Source organism: Plodia interpunctella, chromosome 21, assembly GCF_027563975.2.
Source record: "Plodia interpunctella isolate USDA-ARS_2022_Savannah chromosome 21, ilPloInte3.2, whole genome shotgun sequence".
NCBI classification, from domain to species: domain Eukaryota; kingdom Metazoa; phylum Arthropoda; class Insecta; order Lepidoptera; family Pyralidae; genus Plodia; species Plodia interpunctella.
In genome coordinates, this window is record NC_071314.1 from 5,134,763 (window position 1) to 5,156,092 (window position 21,330).

General features: G+C 35.1%; 3 protein-coding genes across 3 annotated transcripts in view; 1 reads left to right on the forward strand and 2 right to left on the reverse strand.

Moving 5' to 3' along the window:
• The window catches only part of Flo2 (Flotillin 2), a 198,038-nt gene that overhangs the window by 74,629 nt on the left and 102,079 nt on the right, over positions 1 to 21,330 (forward strand). The window lies entirely within an intron of this gene.
• On the reverse strand, positions 9,308 to 11,993 carry LOC128679428 (uncharacterized protein). Its single transcript, XM_053761678.1, has 2 exons — positions 11,853 to 11,993; positions 9,308 to 11,203 (listed from the first exon to the last, which is right to left on the reverse strand). The coding sequence occupies exons 1-2, from the start codon at positions 11,991 to 11,993 to the stop codon at positions 9,494 to 9,496; spliced, it is 1,851 nt and encodes a 616-aa protein (XP_053617653.1). The 3' UTR covers positions 9,308 to 9,493.
• LOC128679440 (uncharacterized) lies at positions 12,059 to 12,592 on the reverse strand. The gene has a single exon (XM_053761705.1). The coding sequence runs from the start codon at positions 12,590 to 12,592 to the stop codon at positions 12,059 to 12,061; it is 534 nt and encodes a 177-aa protein (XP_053617680.1).

Below are 21,330 nucleotides of genomic sequence, written 5' to 3' on the forward strand. Positions count from 1 at the left end.
GTAGATGAAAACCACACACGCGTAATATCCATAGTAGACACGTGTTCCAAATTGATTTATTTGATACAGATACAGTTCACGTCTTTATCTCTTACTAGTTGCGTCCCGGGGCTTCGCTCCCGTGGGAATTTCTGTATAAAAAGTACCCTATTATTAGTTATTCCACCCGTGTACCAAATTTCATAATAATCCGTCCAGTAGCTTTTACGTGAAAGAGTAACAAACATACACATCTTCAGAAACTTTCACTTTTATAATATTAGTAGTATGGGATAGACAGGGCTAAGAGTAGCAAAACGCGAAGGCCATTAACTGTATGGCCAGCTTATCGGTGTAATTGAGATGAAATAGTAGAATAGTGATTAGTTGCTTGCCCATCGCCTGTGAGCTGGGTCTCTTGTTTATACGAGTAGTAGCCCATTCAATTGGTTGGTTTTTACAATTTGCGCGGAATGGGAAGCAGCTCGCTCATTTTGTTTTTCTGAAAGACAAAAAATTGGAATACTTTGACTTTTTAAAGAAATACTAAAATCTATTGGATAAATGGTTTGTTTGAAAATACAACTATAGAATGTATGGAAACTGAAATTTTAAATATGGCTTGGAAGTCAATACATCTAACTCCTAGTAGTGTACGACATATTAACTGTCAATGAACGAGGTGAGTGAGGCGAATGAAAAGAGCTAGTGTTTCGATTTCGTATTCGAATTCGACAGTTTCAGTTATTTGAATTTAATAATTCTAACAAAAACAAACACTAGTCATTATGAAACGTTTCATATCATTTAATTTAAGGTTTGGCAAATTTCAAAACTTAAAAGTTTCAAGTTGAAATCGATTGCGCAATTTGCGTAGGATTGGTCAAGATATTGGAGTGTGTTAAGTTCAAGGGCATATATTTCCACATATTATTTTGCATAATTGTATGGAAAATTTGTGATTATATATTATACATTTTAACCCTTCAAACTCATAGATGGTATGTCGAAAGGCGAAACCGCCTAATTTTTTTATAGTGTTCCATAATTAACATCATCATCCTGATAATATTATTTTCAGCGCTAATTTCAAACATTCGAACACTGTTTGTTTTTATTCACAACGTTCTTTTCGTCATAAACGGATGTTTATGACGAAAAGATTATTATACTACAATCAAACTTTCCAGCCAGTTCCATAAGAATCATCGAGTGTCGAAAACCATCGTAATTAAATCGATTACTAAATCGATGCGTGCGGAATCCTCGCGTTGTGAAATTAGAATCGATCGATGATAGGCCTTCCTTATACGTGACTTGAATGAAATAAAATCAAAATTGCAATGAGTTTAGAGTACGTTAAGAGTATGACACTATGACACCCATCCTACGTAACCGTGATTATTACCCATAGCAGCGGTGGTGGTTCAGTGGTTAGAAGCCCGCCTGCGAACCGAAAGGTCAGGTTCGAATCCTACTTGCTTCCGGTGAAGGTATACATACTAAGAGTAACATGTACTCTATTTATCAGTGAATCAAATAATATACTATACAAATAATAATATTATACTTAATACTACTGCAGGTTTCATCACGATGTCTTCCTTCACAGGAAGCAAAACGATCGAACGTCTTAAAAAAATACCATACATGAGTAACACTGATATACATTCTATTCATTTGATACTAGATTCGAACCTGACACCTTTCACAGGCGGGGTTACAGTGGTTGAAACCACTGGGCCTCTACTGCTTTAATATAACCACGTCCAATTGGTGTCAAATACATGGAAAAACCTTCTTGCAATGATTTGCGTTTATGACTCAGTAAAGACAAAACATTTTAGTATTATATAAGAGACCTTTATGTCATACAGAATAAAGACCGGGGTTGGGTTTTCCATTAAAACTAGGAAACAGTAAAACAGCTCGAAATAAAAGTGAGTTCGATCAAACACAATCGTAAATTACTTTTAAATACGAGGTATTCGGTAACAGGGTTAACCATGACATTTAACTACAGGTTCTTAATCCGGTTTTCAATAGTTAAATCGGTAGAATTTATTACTTTTATTATTACTTTCGATTGTAATAAAAACTAGTTTCCTGGAATGTGTTAATACGGACAACCCAAGTATCGGACTTTCAATTTCTTTTATTTTTATTGGATAAAAATTTTTAGCCTCGATATCTTGCCTCTTGATCGACACAGAAATCTTAGCCACATTCAAAAAATTTTCAATTTTCCCTGAGCATATTATTGGAATCTCTTATTGAGTTAGGATTTACAGCAAACCAGTCCTAACTAATATGCAAAAGTTCGAAGTTACCTCTTCACGCCTTATCACCACAATTAATCTTCTTGAAATTTTGCATACATGTAGCTTGAAGTGTATGTATACAATAGAGAACGATAGAAGCATAGTTTAACCTTAGAAAAACAACACCCCTTCCCGTGTATAATACACACGGGCGGAGCTACGGTCAAAATCTAGTAAAATATAAAAGTTTGAGAAAGATTGGATGACATTATTGGTATGCCGCACCCCACTGGGCAATGGGCTTGAGGTGTTACGTAAACGATGTACGGTGTCCTAAATGTCCACGTGGTTTACATTTGTTTTTGTGGCCCAACGTGCCTCTTCACACATACGTAATATTCATTACAAGTACATCTTCCGCACTTTTGTTTAATCATTATATTTGCGTTATCGTTTTTGAAAAGCAAAGAAACACCTGGACCCTTTGTCCACTGTCTAGCCGAATCCTCATCCAATAAAAAAAACTGGGCGAAACCATGTATATGTATATTATTTCTTTCTTTTTTTATAGAAAGAAAAAATATTTCTTATAATGATAAGGATATTCAAATTGGTGTTAAAAAAAAGCTAACCTACATGTTTTACCGACTATGGGTATGCAACAATAAACAAATGAGGAACAGGTTATCTATCACAAAATAATAAAAAGTGAAATATATTACACTAGCTCAATTAAAAATAAAATACAATCACCAAATAAAATGTTTTATCTAAATACACACATTGACTATGAACGTAGTCTGTTAATTAAAATCTTTCAATAACGGATGAACATCGGATCCTGGGAGACTTAACGACTGAGGTATAAACCCGGAAAACGCCGTCTCAGCCGAACGTCTGTTTTCTCAGAAAAAAAAAAAACATTTTTATTATTTTGATATTTGATGGAAACTGTGGTAATAAACAATGCTGTGGTCAAATAGTGAAAGCATTTTTTTCTAGTTTGACAATTTGACAACATGCTTGGTCAGCACGATGTGGATCTATAGCCATAGTAATTAGTTAATTAGAAAGGTCTATTATCCAAGATTGCTATAAGCCATATTTTATCTCAAAATTCCCACGGGAGCGAAGCCCCGGGCAACATCTAGTAACTCATAAAAAAATAAATGCTTATTCCAGATGTGTACTTTGTAATTATTTTCCGCTTTGAATATGAGAAGATTCATCAAGACTCCGCGAAGTTAAATAGCTCCTGTCACTTAAATCATAGGGTATAACTCATTCATAGAGCGTGTGATTGATTTAAACATTTACATAACATTACTTTCGTGGCTCCAATGATCGTTACATTTCCGCACTCTGATGAGGTTGTGCCGTGCACTTTGGGTTACAAGAGAGTTGTAATGACGCCATTCAATGGGTGTTAACAGGGTATACCTGCATGTTGTATAGTGACAACTTTGTTTCAAATCTTTGAAAGAGATGCGAAGATACGTATGTATTGTCATATTATTTAACAATTTGTAATATAATTTTCTTTAATAATCTTCTAGGCAAAGTTAGGTTAGGCTAGTTTTCATCCCAAGATCGAAAGTGTAGGGACCAGTTACGTCACAATGGGAGGCTGGTGCTGCGAAATGATATTTGGCCGCAGCAGGCGTGTTCTTTGTACACCCAAGTGGGTGGAGTACGACCCCAATTTAACTTGACAGCCGGCTGTATCTAGTGTTTAAATGTTTTCTATTACTGTCGTCTAATTACTATGACTTTTTCATTACAGATTTAGTTCAAAATCCGCCAGCAATTAAGGTTTTTACAAAAATGACACTTTGACTTAACTTTTCTTATTGTCGTGTCGCATTCAAGACGTAACAAAAAATTATGTCTTTGCAGTAAACCATTGACGAGTCAGCTCCATCAGAAAGATGTCTTCGATATAAATTGAGACGACATGGGACAATTTGCAGGAAACGGGAAAGGACAAGTTTCGGAACGAGACACATATCGGAAATAGTAGCGGGAAACGGCGAATTGAACTCAAGATGACAAGAAATACGAATTTGAATCATAGTAATAAATAGATTGTACCAGTTTTAGAATACGCGATAAAAGAATAACTAAAATTTTACTTCGATTCTTTATATTATAAAAATCTCCCGCGTCATTGTGGCCACATTGAGACCAAATATTTAAACTTTTTAATGTGGTAGGTACACAATCATGTTGGCTGACAACATTGGGTTTATCAAGTAATCTTGATTCCATTCTATTGGGTATTGCAATGGTAAAAAAATGCAGTTCGTTAAAAATCAATTTTCTTCAATTTCTTAACAGACTGTGGTACACAGGGCTTGTTTTTATTTTCGGTTTAACAATACACGCACCTCCTCAAATTCATTACTCGCCACATTACCGATACAGACCATGATCATGCATAACTTGATAGGCAGTTTACTATATTATGCAAAGCTGAGTTATAAAAAAGGAAGATTTTATAAATGGATTTTGAAAAAGAATGATAACATTATTTTCCCATAACAAATTACCGATTTTACAAAAATCGATAAATTCACCTAATATGAATAGATTACGAATTATTAATTGCGTAAACACCATGCAACGTTTCCGAAAGAGATTGTTCCACGAAGGATCTTTTATCTGTATTGTTTTTCTGTTGCATAAGAATTAAGTAAACCAATACTTCCTTAACTGCATACCACTTTCCATTTTCTGTCGCATAAAACATAAATACAATGGTTTTTAAATACTTACACGTTTTCTTGTCTCGAACATGTATTTTTTTAAATATCAATTTCTAGAATTTATGAACTAGGAAAGCTGAAGAAAACGTTCGTTGCTTTTTTAAAGAACTAACAGATGCATATTAAAGTATATCAGATAATACCCAGTCTTGACAGCTACTATTATGGTTTTTGAGCGTAGTTTATTATACTGTAATAGAACTATGCTCAAAGCTTCTTGCCTGCTTTTGGCATAGTTCTATTACAGTATAATAAAGAGTACTACGTAGTTCTATCTAATCTCGTTACAAAAAAAAGTTTGCCATCTCAAAAAAGTAAAAAGAAAAAAAAACTAAAAACCACAAATACGTGTGCGGTTGACGGCGCGCCACACACTAATGCTTTATTACATAACTTGGCCGCGGATACATAATACTTTAGAACTTGGCATACGTGAGTGCGCGCACGCCACGACTTGCCTTACAATCAATACCGACACACCATCTTAAGGTGCTTGATTGGGCAAAGTTTTGTGTCCCACAAGAGTGTTTTCGCTGGATTCTTATGGGCTAAAACTGGAAACTGACCTTGACTGATTTAGAGACTTATTGCATTGCAATGTATTCAGATACATCCTACAGATCACTTGCTATATAATGTACTAGCTTTTACCTGCGGGTTCGCCCGCTTGATTTCCCGCATGATTTCAGTGATGTCCTTCTCCGTACTATATGTATGCAAAAATTAACAAGACTTACTTTAGCATTTACAATATTAGTTAGGAGATAACGGGAACTTGTTTTATTTCAACTGTATGATTAAAACCTGTGATTAAAACTATTGCAACTTGTAATGTTATGAATAACTACATGTTGTCCGGGGCTTCATTCAAAAATTTGAAATCGGTTTGGTAGTTTCGGAGATTACCCGCCTCAAACATACAAACTCACAAACTCTCAAATGCTTACCTCTTTATAATAATAGTATAGATTTAGCCTCCAGCATTTTCTGAATAATCTCTGCTCTCTAAATTCACGTTTACTATTCGTTCGAGATATCTTACTTCCCCTGCGGGCATCGGTTTTGCCTGAGTCTCTATTTAGTCTATTGCTATTGAGGTTCGTGTAATTGCTATTTAGCCATAGAAATAATCGAATACCTACATGTTGTAGTTTATTTTAACATAGCTTAGGTATAATAAACAACAGCATAGTTTTGGACGACGTATTTTTCAATCGAAAATGTTTTATTGAATTTGACCTAAGACATAAATTTATTTAAATCACCGACGCCGGACAGAAAGTTAATTTAGGCGGAATATTTTAGTAAGGATAAGAATATTTATATATTTGGGTGAAAAAAGGAAATGAGTCCAACGACGTTCAGACACATTTAAAAAACCAAACCGGACAGACGGACCGACCTGGCCCTACATTAAATCCACTCATTTAGTTCAAAGCCGAACGACTAGAAAAAGAAGTTCAAATAATAAAATTTCCGCTAAATAAGAAAAATATCCCATGGGAAATGAAGCACCGTCACAGTAGGTGCGTTTTGGATTTGTTGATTAAAACTTAATGATACATTAGCGTGTACAGATTCCGGGTTACATTACCAATTGGTTGAAAGATTATAGATATTAACGCCAATGTGTTGCGTTTTTTTTAAATAGGAAATGAGCTTCTAGTGAAAAGTAATATGCTATTAATTGTACGGGGCCTAATTGTCATATTGCGTGAGTGCTACATAAATAAATAAGATTTTTTACTAAAAAGTAACACCCGTACCTTTTTAAAGAATGAATATTTCGCCTTAGTTAATATGTAAGTACGTACTAGTAATGGTGATTCTTTTTAATTAATATTTTATCGCTGCATAATATAAAACAAAATCCCCCTCCGCGCTGTCTGTTTCTAGACAGCGCGTAGGCTTCTAGCATCTAGAATTTCTTCTATCAACGGATTTTTGTGCAATTTTCCCTAATTTATTCTCGAAGATTTATAGACCTCGTATGAAGCAGAGCCGGGTCGCTAATAATTAAATGGGCATGCATACATGCGGGGAGAATAAACTTCGTCCATACATAACAGTTCTTCTATCAACCGGGTCTATCAGACGTGTTTTTTCAAGATCTAGGTAAAAAAAACTGATACTGATTAGCCGTTATACTAAATACAACTTGTACTGCATAAAGCAAAAGTTTTGTTGTATAAGAACACGCCATTGCATCTCAAACCTGCTCGTTGCATGACCGATAGAAGTTAGATGCAGTTGGTTCATTACAAGAGAATTAATATCAATTGTGACAAAAAAGCCTAATTAAGAATTTTATGGACTTTAATCGGAATGATTCGTTACTTCCAAGGCTGTACAATTAATTTTATAATTTAAATTTTATAGGTTTTATTGAAATTATTATTCGTCACGTCAAGACCGTCTATTGTATATTTTTCTAGTTGTCCTGTTCAAATAAATTGTTATCTTAATTTTGGTGCAATAGTTTATTTTTATATATATATTAGTATATATTAGTATATATAAAAATAAACTATTGCACCAATGAATTACGTATGAATTGCTTTTATTACTATTGTATTTCTCCATTAAACACCGTTTACCATGCTTTAATCAAATATTAAGCGAATCGAAGTGAAAGTAGATCAAAATAGGTTGTATCCGAGATATTCCGGAGATCAGAATTAAAGAGATACCACTCTCTACTAAGCTGCTAACTGGTGCACATCTCGTGGCCATTTTAAAATGATCCTTCCGTACAATATTTAATAAGTTGTTATGAAGATCAAAGGTATTCCTAGCTTCCGGCTGTTCAAAATGTAAGTGGTTAATTTCCTAAAAAAAAATGAGTAGAATATCAATTTCGCAATGTTGAAATTTAAACGCTTCATAATTAAGACAATGTATAAATTACATTAGTGTTTTTAGAAATTCGTTGCAGTATTACAACGTTAATTAAATATTGTTCTTCTATCAAAAATTCATTACAGCGTTTGTGTGTTTGTTTGTAATAATTTTATTATATGAAAAATGTACATAAATTAAAATAAAATGATACAAGACGTAGATCGCGTCATGATGATTATTGTCATGTCATCGGCGTACTTATCCATGTTGAGATTTCTTCTTCGCTTGTCAATGCCATTTATGTGGTAATCAAATATTTTCATTTTTTATACTACCAAGCAGGCAAACAGGCATGCTGCTAACCTGATGGTAAGTGGTCACCACAGCCTATCAACACCTGCAACACCTGTCACTATCATTATAAAAAGTCAAGGAGAAAAGTTTTTGATTTTTATAGTTAACTAGATTCACATCCATAGGATATGTTTTTGAGTCCTTGATGCCATATACACATACTGGCGAACTATTCGTAAAATAATGAACTATAATAAAAACGTAATATATAAACAATTTGGTATGCTTTAGCAAGGCATAACTAAGCAAAACTTTCTGCATCTTACTACAGAAACTGATTTTCAGTTATTGCATTCAGGATAGTATAGCCGTTACGATACTAGCCAGCCTGCCATTGCAAGCGCAGAATCGTATAGTGCCATCTTGTCCATCGCTGCTATCTTGATTACTAGCTGTAGAAGGTGTTGTGTTGGAAAATGAGATACTATGTTTAGTCATTTATAGAGGGCGCTAATAGTATCCATAGCATTCGCAGTTGTGTTTTTGCTACTCGTTAATAGATGGCGCTGTGTACTTTAGTCTATAGTGATGTTATCAGTTACAGATACTATATACATATGCAGGAATTTTCATGTAGGTCCAACAAATGCCGACAAGATTATACGAACTTTGCTTGGTTTGTATGAGTGCTTTTATTTACCGCAATGAAAAACCAACAATGTATGCCGTATCTGTCAAAGTTCGGCGAACTTTTCCGTGACAGTGTGTAGCTGGCATCATGTAGCTTTTGATAAATTTTTGGTTTGTGCTCAAGGGAAACTTTAGTTTCTAAAGAAATTTATTAGAACAGCTTAAATTCTTATTTTTATTAATCAGTTTTAAGCCACTTTAGGGTGTTTTAGCAGACTTCGATCTAACATCAGTGTTATAGACATATTTTATTTATTATATTTATTCTTATTAGAGAAGACATTTTTAAGACATAGGAAGATGTGATGTGAATGTCCCTTTCTTATGCATAAAATGTCAGATTCATTGTTCCTCATCATATACTACATCGAAACGCTTCCATTAGTCTTATATTATTTTCAGAAACGGGAAGTTTTAATGTGTCAGTTAAACTTTATTACTCATCTTTTACACGGGAAGTCAATAAAACCCAATTAATTGCAGTCGCCTCATTTATTATGTACTATTCTAAATGTAAGTAATAATCATGACAATTAAAGACTCGACTTAACAAATACCAGTTGATTATTTACACTAACTAGTAAAACATTACACTTACGAGTATTTTGTAATGTCAACAGTTTTTGACTGAGTATTAAGTTCAATAAATAAAACACCACACTGTCATAACACAAGCCAGTCCTCTTTTATCATATCCGATGCTTTTTCTGCGATCATGATTACTGGAGCGTTGGGGTTCCCACTTATGATTGTCGGCATAATGCTGGCATCGACAACCCTTAAGTTTGCAACACCATGTACTCTCAAACGAGGGTCGACCACAGCCTCTACATCATGTTTAGGACCCATCTTGCAAGTTCCCGTTGGATGGTATATAGTAAATGTGAAATGTTTTAGACTGCACTCCCAATATTCGTCACTGAACAACACATGGTGCTGACAACCCGGCATTGGTATATTGTGGGGTTTAGATCCGTACCTCTGAAAAGCAGTAGTGTTCGATATTGCCATGGCTATCTTTATTCCTTCAGTTAATACTTTGATGTCTTCTTTGTAAGCAAAGTAATTTGGTTCTATCGATGGAGGTTGGAACGGGTTTCGACTTTTCAGTTTTACCCAACCGGAACTTTTCGGCCGTAAAAGCAGCGGCAGTATTGTCCAAGTTTCAGCGTTCTCTATAGGTTGATATACGGTATTGTAAACCCTATCGCGTAAGTTTAGAATCTTTCTTATCTGTTCTCCGCTATCGGAGTTGACAGAACTTGGTGCGAAATGAAATTGTATATCCGGCCAGTTACCTGAAGTTGGAGCGTATTTTGTATTAACAAAAGCTAACCCTTCCACCCCTTGTGTAGTCATTGGGCCTTTTTCGTATAGAATGTAGTTCATCGCTACTGAAAACGTCTGAAATCTGTTCTTTTTGAACGTAACTGGTTTGTTAACTACAAAAGTCAATCCACCCAATCCGACGTGATCTTGCAAGTTGTGTCCTACCTTGAGGTTAGCTATGACTGGTATATTGTGTTCCTTTAAATGATCTGCGGGGCCAATTCCACTAAGCATCATTATTTGGGGCGTTGCCAGAGACCCAGCCGACATGATTACTTCTCTCTTTATCCTTACTTTGTGCTTTTGACCATTTCGAACAAACTCCACTCCATAAGCTTGTTTTTTTACGGGATTGATCAATATTCTTGTAACTTGAGCTCCAAGTGCAACATGTAAGTTTGACCTTTGCCGTACAGGGCGTAGGAATGCCTTGGCGGTGCTGCACCTGCTGCCGCGCCGCATCGTCGCCTGGGTCAGCATGAAACCTGTTTGTTTCGCTCCGTTTATGTCTCGATTTTCATAACCGAGCTCCATGCCTGCTTTGATAAAGGTCACCGATAACGGAGTCCGCCAGGGAGCTTCTTGGACCGTGAGATACCCTCCTGACGCGTGATAGGGCGTGTCTGCCAGATAAGGGTTTCGATTGTCTTCGGACTTCAAGAAGTATGGTAACACTTGATCGTACGACCAGCCGGGGTTGCCGAGGGCCTCCCACAGGTCGTAGTCGTTTCGGTTGCCTCTGACGTAGACCATAGCGTTGAGGACGCTACAGCCGCCGAGCACCTTGCCCCTGGGCCAGTTGCAGCGGTCGCCGTTCATGGCGAGGCAGTAGGAGCGGTTGTTGGACGGCGTGGTCTGGAATTTCCAGTCCATGTCGGAGAGCTGGTTGTAGCCGGCTAGGGCGGGGATGTCGGAGATCTCGTTCTCATCGTAGCCCGCCTCCAGAAGCAGCACAGTCCAGTTGCCGATCTCGGAGAGCCTCGAAGCCACCACGGCGCCCGCTGAACCGCCCCCGACTATTATAAAATCGTAGATCGGCAAAAGCTGGAAAATAATAAAAAGTATATTTAGTACTTAATACTTATGTGGTTCTCTCGTATCGTATCGTAAGTATCGTATCTCGTATTTTAATTGTCGTTATCAAATAGTTTTTAACCGCGGCTTCGTCCGCGTTTATTTCCTACGGAAACAGTGATATTTCCGGATTGAAACCGGACTGGTATCCTATGTCCTTCTCCTTACTTTAAACTACATGTATGCAAAATTTCAAGAAGATTGCTTGGGCATATATAGCCTGAAGAGTTAACAAAGTTTTATATGATTAGGACTAGACGTTGCCCGCAGCTCCGTCCACGGAAGTCTATTTTTAACCTCGCGTCATTAAATCTATTGTAAATTTCATCAAAATCGGCCTAGCGACTTGGTTGTGAAAGCGTGACAGACAAAAAGACAAACAGGCCGTCTTTCGTATTTAGGTATTTATAATATAGTATTATATATGTATCGTATAGTATATATTTTACAATTAGTAATTACACATTATTTCTGCGTGTCTGTTTTAACTACTATATTCCACCAAATCTAATAATTTTAAGTACTTTGTATTATTTTGATTTCATATTTGCATACAATCTGATATTACATTTGCATGTTTCCGTAGGTAACTCGATACTATGTAAAAATAGAAACTTACTGTATTGACTTCCGATACGTAAGACTCTGGGTCGTATTGCTGGTATCTGAAATACGTAATTCCTAGCGCTAGGAGTGGTATCAGCCCCAGCACAGTAATAGGCGACGGTGCCAAGCTCGCCAACGCTCCAGCCGCCTCCATTTCCACCCTCACTATTCATCTACTACTACACTAATATTTACAAACTAACTCTAGTCTTATCTCTCCTAAATCCACTTATCAACCTTTTTCCTCTCCTCGTCCTCTGATAAAATCTTCGGCGTGTAATTCCTTATGCCAGCCTTCTTTTGCGTATTATTTTTATGAGCCTCAGCGTCATTCAAGTAACTATTCAATCTGTCTTGCTTTATATCTTCCTTTTCAACATCGAACAATTGCAATTTATATCTCTTATCTTTAGAGATCTTTACAGGTTTATACAGTTCTTTGTTGATGTCTTTGTAATGATCGTTTTTGTACAGAGACGTGCAATAGTAATCGCTTTTTGAGGATCTATCGGATCGGCATTCGTAACCGCTGGATCCGCTTCTGTAGCCACTGCTTTCAGTTGAAGAGTTGTCGCTTTTGAAGCTGTCAGCGCTTCGTCTGACTTTGTGTCTTTTGTAGTCTTTGTCTTCGTAGTCGTGGGATCTGTAGTCGACCGGGGAAGCCCTGTAGGGTGTGGGGTCTGCGTATTTTTCCTTATATCTTCTGACTTGTGTTACGCTAGCGTGTCCAGCGTACGACTGCTCCTGACCCATGGTGAGTTGCGCGAAGGCGCTGCCTTGATGGATTCCTGGAATTATAGAGTAATATTTGCTTTACTACTCAATCAAATAGATATTTTTCATGCTAATTATATGTACTTCAATGTAAGAAAATATTGACACTGCTATGGCAGTCTTGCGTCCGCGAAGCTAACTTATATAGGTGACCTAATGCCATAATGCATTCTCTGCCAGTCAAACTTTTAGTAATACTTATGTTAATTCATTTGTTTCATTAATTATTTTTTTGTTACAGGTAAGTCGATTATTATATGAGATGAAAATGTGGTACGTATTTTGTAATTAGTGTAATTGCCCTGTCAGTTGATAAGACCGAAACACGACAACAGAAGCAAAGTGACAAATGTAAGCATCGCAACATATTGAATCAATTTAACTCAATTCCAACCTATGTTTGACCCCATATTAAAATTAGCCCAGTGGTTTAGCAGTGAAAGCGTGACAGACAGACATATTTTCGCATTTATGATATTACATGCGATTTAAATAATATACAATTATTTAATTAAAGTAACTAAAGAAATGTTTTGGTTATAATATGAGATTCTTTCTATCTCCTTCACTAAATATTTTATTCTTACATTTTGTCATAAAAAATATATGTCGTTAAGCCCTTGTTATTTATTACTATCTATCTGACGGTATTTAAAGATAGGTATATTTATATCAGTTAATTCGCGAAGTAGTCCGTAGTAGACAAGCCTTTTAACTGTAAAAGAGAAATGATATAAAATTATGCGATTCGTTATTTGATTTATGGATTAGATTATTGGAATTAATGAAACGCTAATTACTAATTATGAAAACCTATAGACAGTAGTACACGCGATCGCGTTCCAAGTCAACCAGCATGAATCTTTATACCGCGGTAATAAGAGTGAGTTTATACCTGGCTGGCTAGGTTGATAAATATGCGGTTGAGTTGACTGTATTTTAGAAAAAAAGTATATTTTAATATTTTTTATATTTTAAAAATTGGCCAAAAACAGCGTCAGTTATTCATCCCACAGGTCTGCGATAGGTGACCTGTGAGCGAGCGGGGTGGAATCACAGAGATTCATTTCCGAGATCATCACTCGCTGTTCAGTCGAGTCAGTTAAGACCCTCCTGATGGCACCGAATCAAATTCTTACCAACCGTCATATGTTTTGCGCAGAGACAAACCATAGCGAGTTTTAAAATCGTAAAGTGCCATCTAGTGTTAGTGCGCGGAAACTCCGCGTGGTCGTTGACCTTGTCCTTGGTACCGTTATCGATAATACGCTACTCCATATAAAAGTAACTGATTATAAATAACTTGCCGTCGACGTAGCAACAGATGTTATAACACTTATAGTAGGTCAAACAATTAAAATAGAAATAAGTAGCAGAAAAACGGTGTGAGCGCATCTAAGGAGCAACTAATACGATTTTAGAATACCATTTGAACTCGTAATATTTAAAGATAAAGTTGCTTCATTGTTATTTGACTCAGGAGAGTTTGTGAGTAGAAAACAACGAACTATCAAGTAACGACTTTCACTTTGTTATACCCTCAATTAAATAGCGAGACGACTATGTACCTTGCGGTTAAATTCAATTTTCACGGCGCATTATGTTTTGATTTAGGCTCAAATTGGATGTTGACGACAAGCAATGAACTCTGTGGCAGCCGATTATTTACAAACGATAGTTTTCACTCTCGGATGTAAGGTCGGAGAGTGTTAATAACCATAGCCGCGCTATGATCATAGACACTGTCACTTTTACTCGTAGAAAACAAGCATTATTTACTTTATCAGTTAGGAAACGACGGGAAATGAGTTCAAAAATCCCGCGAGTTAATATTACGTGATTTTTTATATTATTCTTCTTTGCCAAATTGAAAATTAATGAGGACATCTACAGCGATAAATCACCTTAAATAAATAATATTTTTTTAATCGTTTTTATGTGAATTTGAATACTTGTGATTTTGAGTTTTGATATACGGTAAGTGGAAAATGATTTATTATTTCTATTCTATATATTTCTTATTCCTATGTATATATTATTTTGCTATACATGAGCAAAGTTAGAAAATAATAACGGTGAGTGGCAATTAGAAATTAGATATTAATTAATTTTGCACACGTTCTGATTCTATAAAATGCATTTGTCCTTAAGATTTATTAGTAAGCAAAATTTCAATGAAAATATATAACGTTATGTTAGAAACACTTCCACAAATAAATAATAGAAAAACAATCAAATTGTAAGAAGATACTGAGTATTCTCCACTCCACATTCCACCTTCTTCTATACTATTATTATAAAGAGGCAATCCTTAATAATGATTTTATTTAGATTTGTTTACAAAGATCTTCTCAAATAAATCTTCATTGTGTGCTCAAGATACGTTTCTCTGTTCCACCACTAATAGTTTTGTATTCAAGTCATAATGAATTACTTTGAATTAATGCTTTTGTTACTGTTATGCAAGGCGAAAGTGTATGAATGCAGCAGACATTGATGATCATCGGATTGTGGTTTGGAACACGCACAGTAGATCCCTATGTAATTAATTTTGACGATACACTTTCAGATATAATCGAAATGTACAATAGACAGATGTTAAATTTATAATTGATACTACTGATTGATAATCAATTTATTGTAAAACAGATTGATGTAAAAGTTATTTTCACGAGTCCATTTATATCTAATACATTGTTTTCATCCTTTTATTCTCAACCGGTCATACATCAGTACAAAACATACCGTGTAATCTAGATGTCTCAAACTAACCACGGAGTAACAACCGTGAAGTAATTCCTAACAAATGTGCCTGAACACAAAACTCCTTTTAAACTACCGTGGTTAAGAGCCAACTTTTCTTTGTTTACAAAGTCTTTTGCCTCGTGCATGCGAGATTATTTTTTCTGCAACATTTTCATCCTTATTGCCAAAATCTAAAAGGAGAGTTGGGTATTCTCAAATCGAAAATGAAATTTGTCATGTAAAAGTTGAATGTTGACAGACCTCAAAGGCTTTAAAGTTCCCAAATATTGACTTGATTCGCTCCAACAAAAATGTTTTATGAAAGTGTTTCGACTGAAGAGTGTGAAATCATTTAGCACCTTTTGTGTATTTTTTTTCAATATTACGTCGTCCATTGCAATTTTATGCGTGTTGTAAGTTTTATACTTTGTATTTTGTCTTCGATGATCGAACTTCGCTTTCGAATCGTTCAGCTGAAACCAAACCCCTTGATTTAATGGTTGTGGCGATGTGGTTACCCTAAGAAAATAAAACAGACCGTTATTGTAATGATTCGGTACCCAACTAGATATTTTTCCTTGCGATGTTTTAACTAATTTGTTAATAAAACTAGAGTACATAAAAGTGTTTATTGAAACATAAACTAACGTTGGGTATGAAATGATGGTGTTCCAATGGTTAAGACCACCTGAGAATCGAAATGTCCTAGGTGCCACATGTGTTTGTACATTAATCTGACTCATGTTTTCATTGAACATCACTTGTTTCCGGTGACGGAAAACATGATAATCTGTCATTTAGTGTGTGAAATAGAGAAGGCAAATCACTCAATAAATATTGACAAAAAATACGTTGTGTGTGTTTCGTTCTACCTTATCACCACGATCCAGCCATATGGAATACAATTGTAAGGAAGGAAGGGTAAGGATTCGTATGAGTATTAGAATTATTATATAATCTGTGGTATGAATGATTGATCCGATGATTGATGTGAACCGAAAATGTTTCGGTCACAGGTTTTTTATTTAAATCTCGATTCAAGTGCGGTCAAAAACACAACAACATACCGAAATTAATAGGACATAATGCGCTTTTACCGCCGGAATACAGCTTGACATGTAGTCGACTGTACACGCCACTTCGTAATACTTCAATTCATATTTTGCACATGCACATATTTGCATAAATTTGAATAAAAATCCTGTTTAATTTCTGCCACCCATTTGTCGCCAACTTGGGGTGTTACATCGCCTTTTGACAAATGTATTTACTCTTAAGAGGAGGACTCTTAATTGGACAAAACTGTGACGTCATCGACAACAACCTATTGAGCCAGAAGAGAACCTATTGAGGTCAGAAGCCCTTTTAACAATAATTATATTTAGGTTGGGGTCTTATAGACACGTCAAGAGACGAGAGAAAAAAACATTATGACAAATTTTATTTCGTCGTGGAGGATATGAATCTTTACATGATGAGGTCCCATTAACATAAGACTTCGTGTAGTGGAGATGAAAAAATAAGAAACTGGTAACAGTACAATTGGCATCATTGTCAATGAAAAGTAGATCCATGAAAAGTAGGGGAAACTGGCATGCAACACATCCATATGAACTCAGAGAATAGGGGAATGATATTGTGATCACATTTAAAAGAGACTTTTAAGAGATACAAGAAATTAAATAAAGTTAAATTAATTAAGAAATTCATTAAAATTATGAAAAAGCAAATAATTTTTCGAGCCAACTTTACTGACCATTCTAAATTAATCAGAGCAGATCGTAATTGTTAAACAAATTAATTTGGTCTCAAGCACGTCTTGATGTGAATATTTTACTTTTCCAGGTATAAGAGTATATCAATATTCTATTCTTAAATATTATAAAATAAAGTTCCCCTCAATAATATTTTTATTTGTTACTTCGTTATACTCTATCTACTCGACCAATCTTCTTGAAATTTTGCATACATGTAGTTTGAAGTATGGAGAAGGACATAGGGTTTTATCCTGGAAAGTTAACGTGGACAAAGCCGCAGGCAAAAGCTAGTTCTAAATAAATCTAAGTACATTTTTGTAAGCGAAATGAGCTTCGAAAGTTTAACTTTTGGAACGCACTATTAACTTTGTTGGTTCTAAATACATGATTATATGCTAATACATTTTCTCTCATTTTAAAATCTTATTTTTACCGTTACAGAATGGACAGATACGCATTTAGATATTGTTACATACATACAAACAACATTCTCTTTGACACGCCTTCAGCGGCCCTCATTTCTCTCAAGATTATAATTGTTTGATTATTGTTTCTGCCTACGTCCATATCAAATTTTCAATCAAAGTAAACTTTTGTTAAAGTTTGTAAGCAATCGTTTGTTTGTTAATGCCAGACCCGTTAGTCGTTAAACAAAAACCTAGCGTTTTTATTTTTATAGATATTGATGTAAACGTTACTCGATTTGTCGATTGAAGTTGTAGTTATCTAGTGCATTTAAATAATGTTCGTCTTTAGAGATTTGATGACGGGCACAAATAATGCGCTAGCCGTAGTAAAAACTATTGCAATTAAAAGAAACGACGCGATGAAAAACAAGAGTTAATTTTTAAACCTGCCTTAAATTACTCAACTAACACCGAACGGATGTGTCTCTGATATAGAATTTACTTCCGAACGCAACATGATCATGTTGAACATTCTATTGGATCGTTCTGCGTGACGGACAAAACGTAATGAGCAGGCGCAAGTTACTAAACGTAATTATTGTATTCACGCATTTAACCGGGGCTAGAAATTAACTGACTGATAGCGCAGCAAAAATTAAACTTAATGAACTCATTGACAAAAATCGATCTCAGAATCTTTCTTTTTTAGGGTACGACTGTACATCGCTTTAAAAGGGAAATATTTGGACCAACAAACATCAAAAAGCTGAAGAAAGTGATAACTGTAGACGAAGCTAAAAAGTAGTCGAGTACTAAAAATAACGATTGTTGCAAGTAGAAATCCCTAGGCTGAGGCCTGCTACTTGAAAATAGTCGTGATAATTTGCAAGTGTAACTGCATATAAAGTTGCCTAGTTTGTTCTTGCGTACCGTGCATACTACGATAATTCAAGTGTATATTATGGACGTAACTTTTTTTTAAGGAGCAACAACCTTGGGTAGAGGTTATAAGATTTGTTTTGCTTGACCAAATCATTTCGAATAGTTGAAGGTTGATGTTATTTGGACACCTAACCTAGTGGCTGTTTGCATTGTGCGCGCTCATAGAGTCACGTATTTAGCAACCTACTTGCAATCTTGGGGACCAGAATCTGTAATTGCTTAGACGTTGAAATGACTACTTTTACCATCCGCAATAGAAATATTTATACTCCGCCGTTCACTTATATTTTGTTGTATATATATTGAGTATTTAAATGTAGATGGTAAAAGCAGATAACTTCTACCATTGCTGATTAATGTTACTAATGCAATGTTCTCTATCTTACATTAATCACAATTTCGGATACTCGATCAGCCAGGACTTTCTTGGGTTTCTTCAAAAGACTTTCATGATCTGGAGAATTTTATTCGACCTCAAATTCAAAATCTCTGTGTTCACATAATTCTAGTCCTCATATCTTATCTCTTATCTCTCCTGTCTACTTTCTCGCTTATTATCCTATTAATTCTAGAAGGTTAATTATCTCCAGTTTCATCGTATCAGCGTAAGCACACTGTATAATATGTTTCGCAAACACAACCAGCTACTGCAATAGTAAATTGCAGTCGTTGGACATGTTTGCATTTCAAAATTACAACCAACGCTAACATCTGCCGAGTTAACAGCCATACATCCTGCAATCCGCTGCATAATTATCATGTTTGTGATTGTGACTAGTTATCTAAAACTACAAGGATTTCGTTTCAAGTTGTGATTCTCAGTAATTAGTTGTTTAAGGATATCAATAACTTGAGCGGAACGGATGATAAATCGAAAGAATGCGTTTGAGAATCAAACAATATAATACATTCTAAATAACTTTGCTAAACTTTCTTATACAGTTTTATGACGATTTACCGTTTATGACGTTTTAATTAAATTTTTTCGAATGTCTGAATGTCCAAATGATACGGAGTCTCGACCGAGTAGCCGTCGCGAAAGGACGTCCCTTTAGCTCCGAACGCAAACAATAGACCGCGCAACCAGATGTTGAAAGTGTTTGCAGATGTTGAAAGTGTTTGTGACCGTACCTATACTCACTTCCAATTTAACCAAATATTTAACAAATCTATTATTAGTCCAAGCGTGTTCGGGTTCACCTAAATTAATAAATATTTAACACAAAAGTGCTATTGGCGATTTTAGAGCGTAGTGAATTAGTTTGAGATTTTAGTGTTACCTAAACATATAATTTATAAGTATCTAAACAAAACAGCTCCAATGCTGAAGACTTCGTAAGTGAACCTGCAGCCTGCCAACACTACACAAGCTGAAAAACACGGGTGAGAGCGTTCCATGTTATAAAATATCCCCCTTCATAAATATATCTTTACCTAGAGCTATATACTTAACCCATAACGTAAACAAACCCTTAGCGTAACAAGTTCTCCAAGTAGCCAACAAAAAAGCAACTATACTTCAAAGAAATAATCTGGTCCCACCGCTTGAATCCTGCAAGGCAGTGCCAAAATCAAATCCAAAATACACATTCGTCTTTACTTATGTATAGATGTACTGCTTTATTTGTTTGCCAGATTAAGTAAAATAAAACATGAACCTGTTCTAGTGTTGTAATTTAATAGTTCAAATATTATATAAAAGAAATAAATAGACAACGCGCGTTCGGGTTCACTTAAATACATAAATATTTAATACAAAAAAGTGCTATTGGCGTATTTAGAGCGTGGTGAATTTGTCTGAGTTTTAGAGTTACATGTAATACCAACAAGCCAACAAAAAGCAACTATATTTCAAAGAAATAATCCTGTCCCACTGCTTGAATACTACAAGGCAGTGCCAAAATCAAATCCAAAATACACATTAGTCTTTATTTATGTATATGTATATATATATATATATATATATATATATATATATATATATATATATATATATATATATATATATATATATATATATATATATATATATATTATGTATTGTACTGTTTTATTTGTTTCCTAGACTAAGTAAAATAAAATATAACCTGTTTTTCCAAAGAAAACCTCAAAGCTATAAGATAAACAAAATGAAAGAATTCCGGTAGCAAATAAAGGCATCCCAGATAAAATTTAAGACAATTAAAAATATTTAAATCACAACACATAATATACTTCGATAACGAATATAAAACAAGATAAAAGAGTCTCGTCACGCTTATAACTCATATGGCACCTCAGATATTCCGCCAACATTTGTCTTAAATAACCTAATATTACATACTTATTCTATAACCCAACATTAGAACATACTGATAATTCCAAACAACATTCCTGCAACAATAAAAAAAAGGCCCAATATAAAAATAAAAGATAAGAAATTAGAAAGACGCCATTGAAACCAGGAAACACAACAAACACAATAGCTAACACGTAGAACAAAAACAAATCCACAGCTGCAAGCCATAAATGAATAACATCGTCTGACTCGACGCAAACCATAAAACAAAGCAATTGATCCCTGCAACAAAAAAAAGGCATGAAGGTTACAATTTATTACAAAATAGAAAGCTAGCAAAAAATATACCCTATTACGCAAACGACTCTATAGACAAAGAAACCCCGAGCATTATAAACCTTTATTACCTACCTAACAAACTCACCAAGTTGGCACAACCCAGAGATTTACATTCGACGTTATAATTTAATATTGGCATTAGGTACCACAAACCAAACTTCATAACATATTCAACTAAAACTAATACATTTTTCTCCACAGCTGCTTTAGAAATTAAGCTCTTTTTACAGCATAGAAATATGGAGATAT

Coding starts and splice junctions, on each gene's coding strand:
- LOC128679440 (XM_053761705.1), bottom strand. CDS start 12,592: ATGGGTCAGGAGCAGTCGTACGCTGGACACGCTAGCGTAACACAAGTC.
- LOC128679428 (XM_053761678.1), bottom strand. CDS start 11,993: ATGGAGGCGGCTGGAGCGTTGGCGAGCTTGGCACCGTCGCCTATTACT. Junction 11,204..11,852: donor ACGTATCGGAAGTCAATACA/GTAAGTTTCTAT, acceptor ATTATTTTCCAG/CTTTTGCCGATCTACGATTT.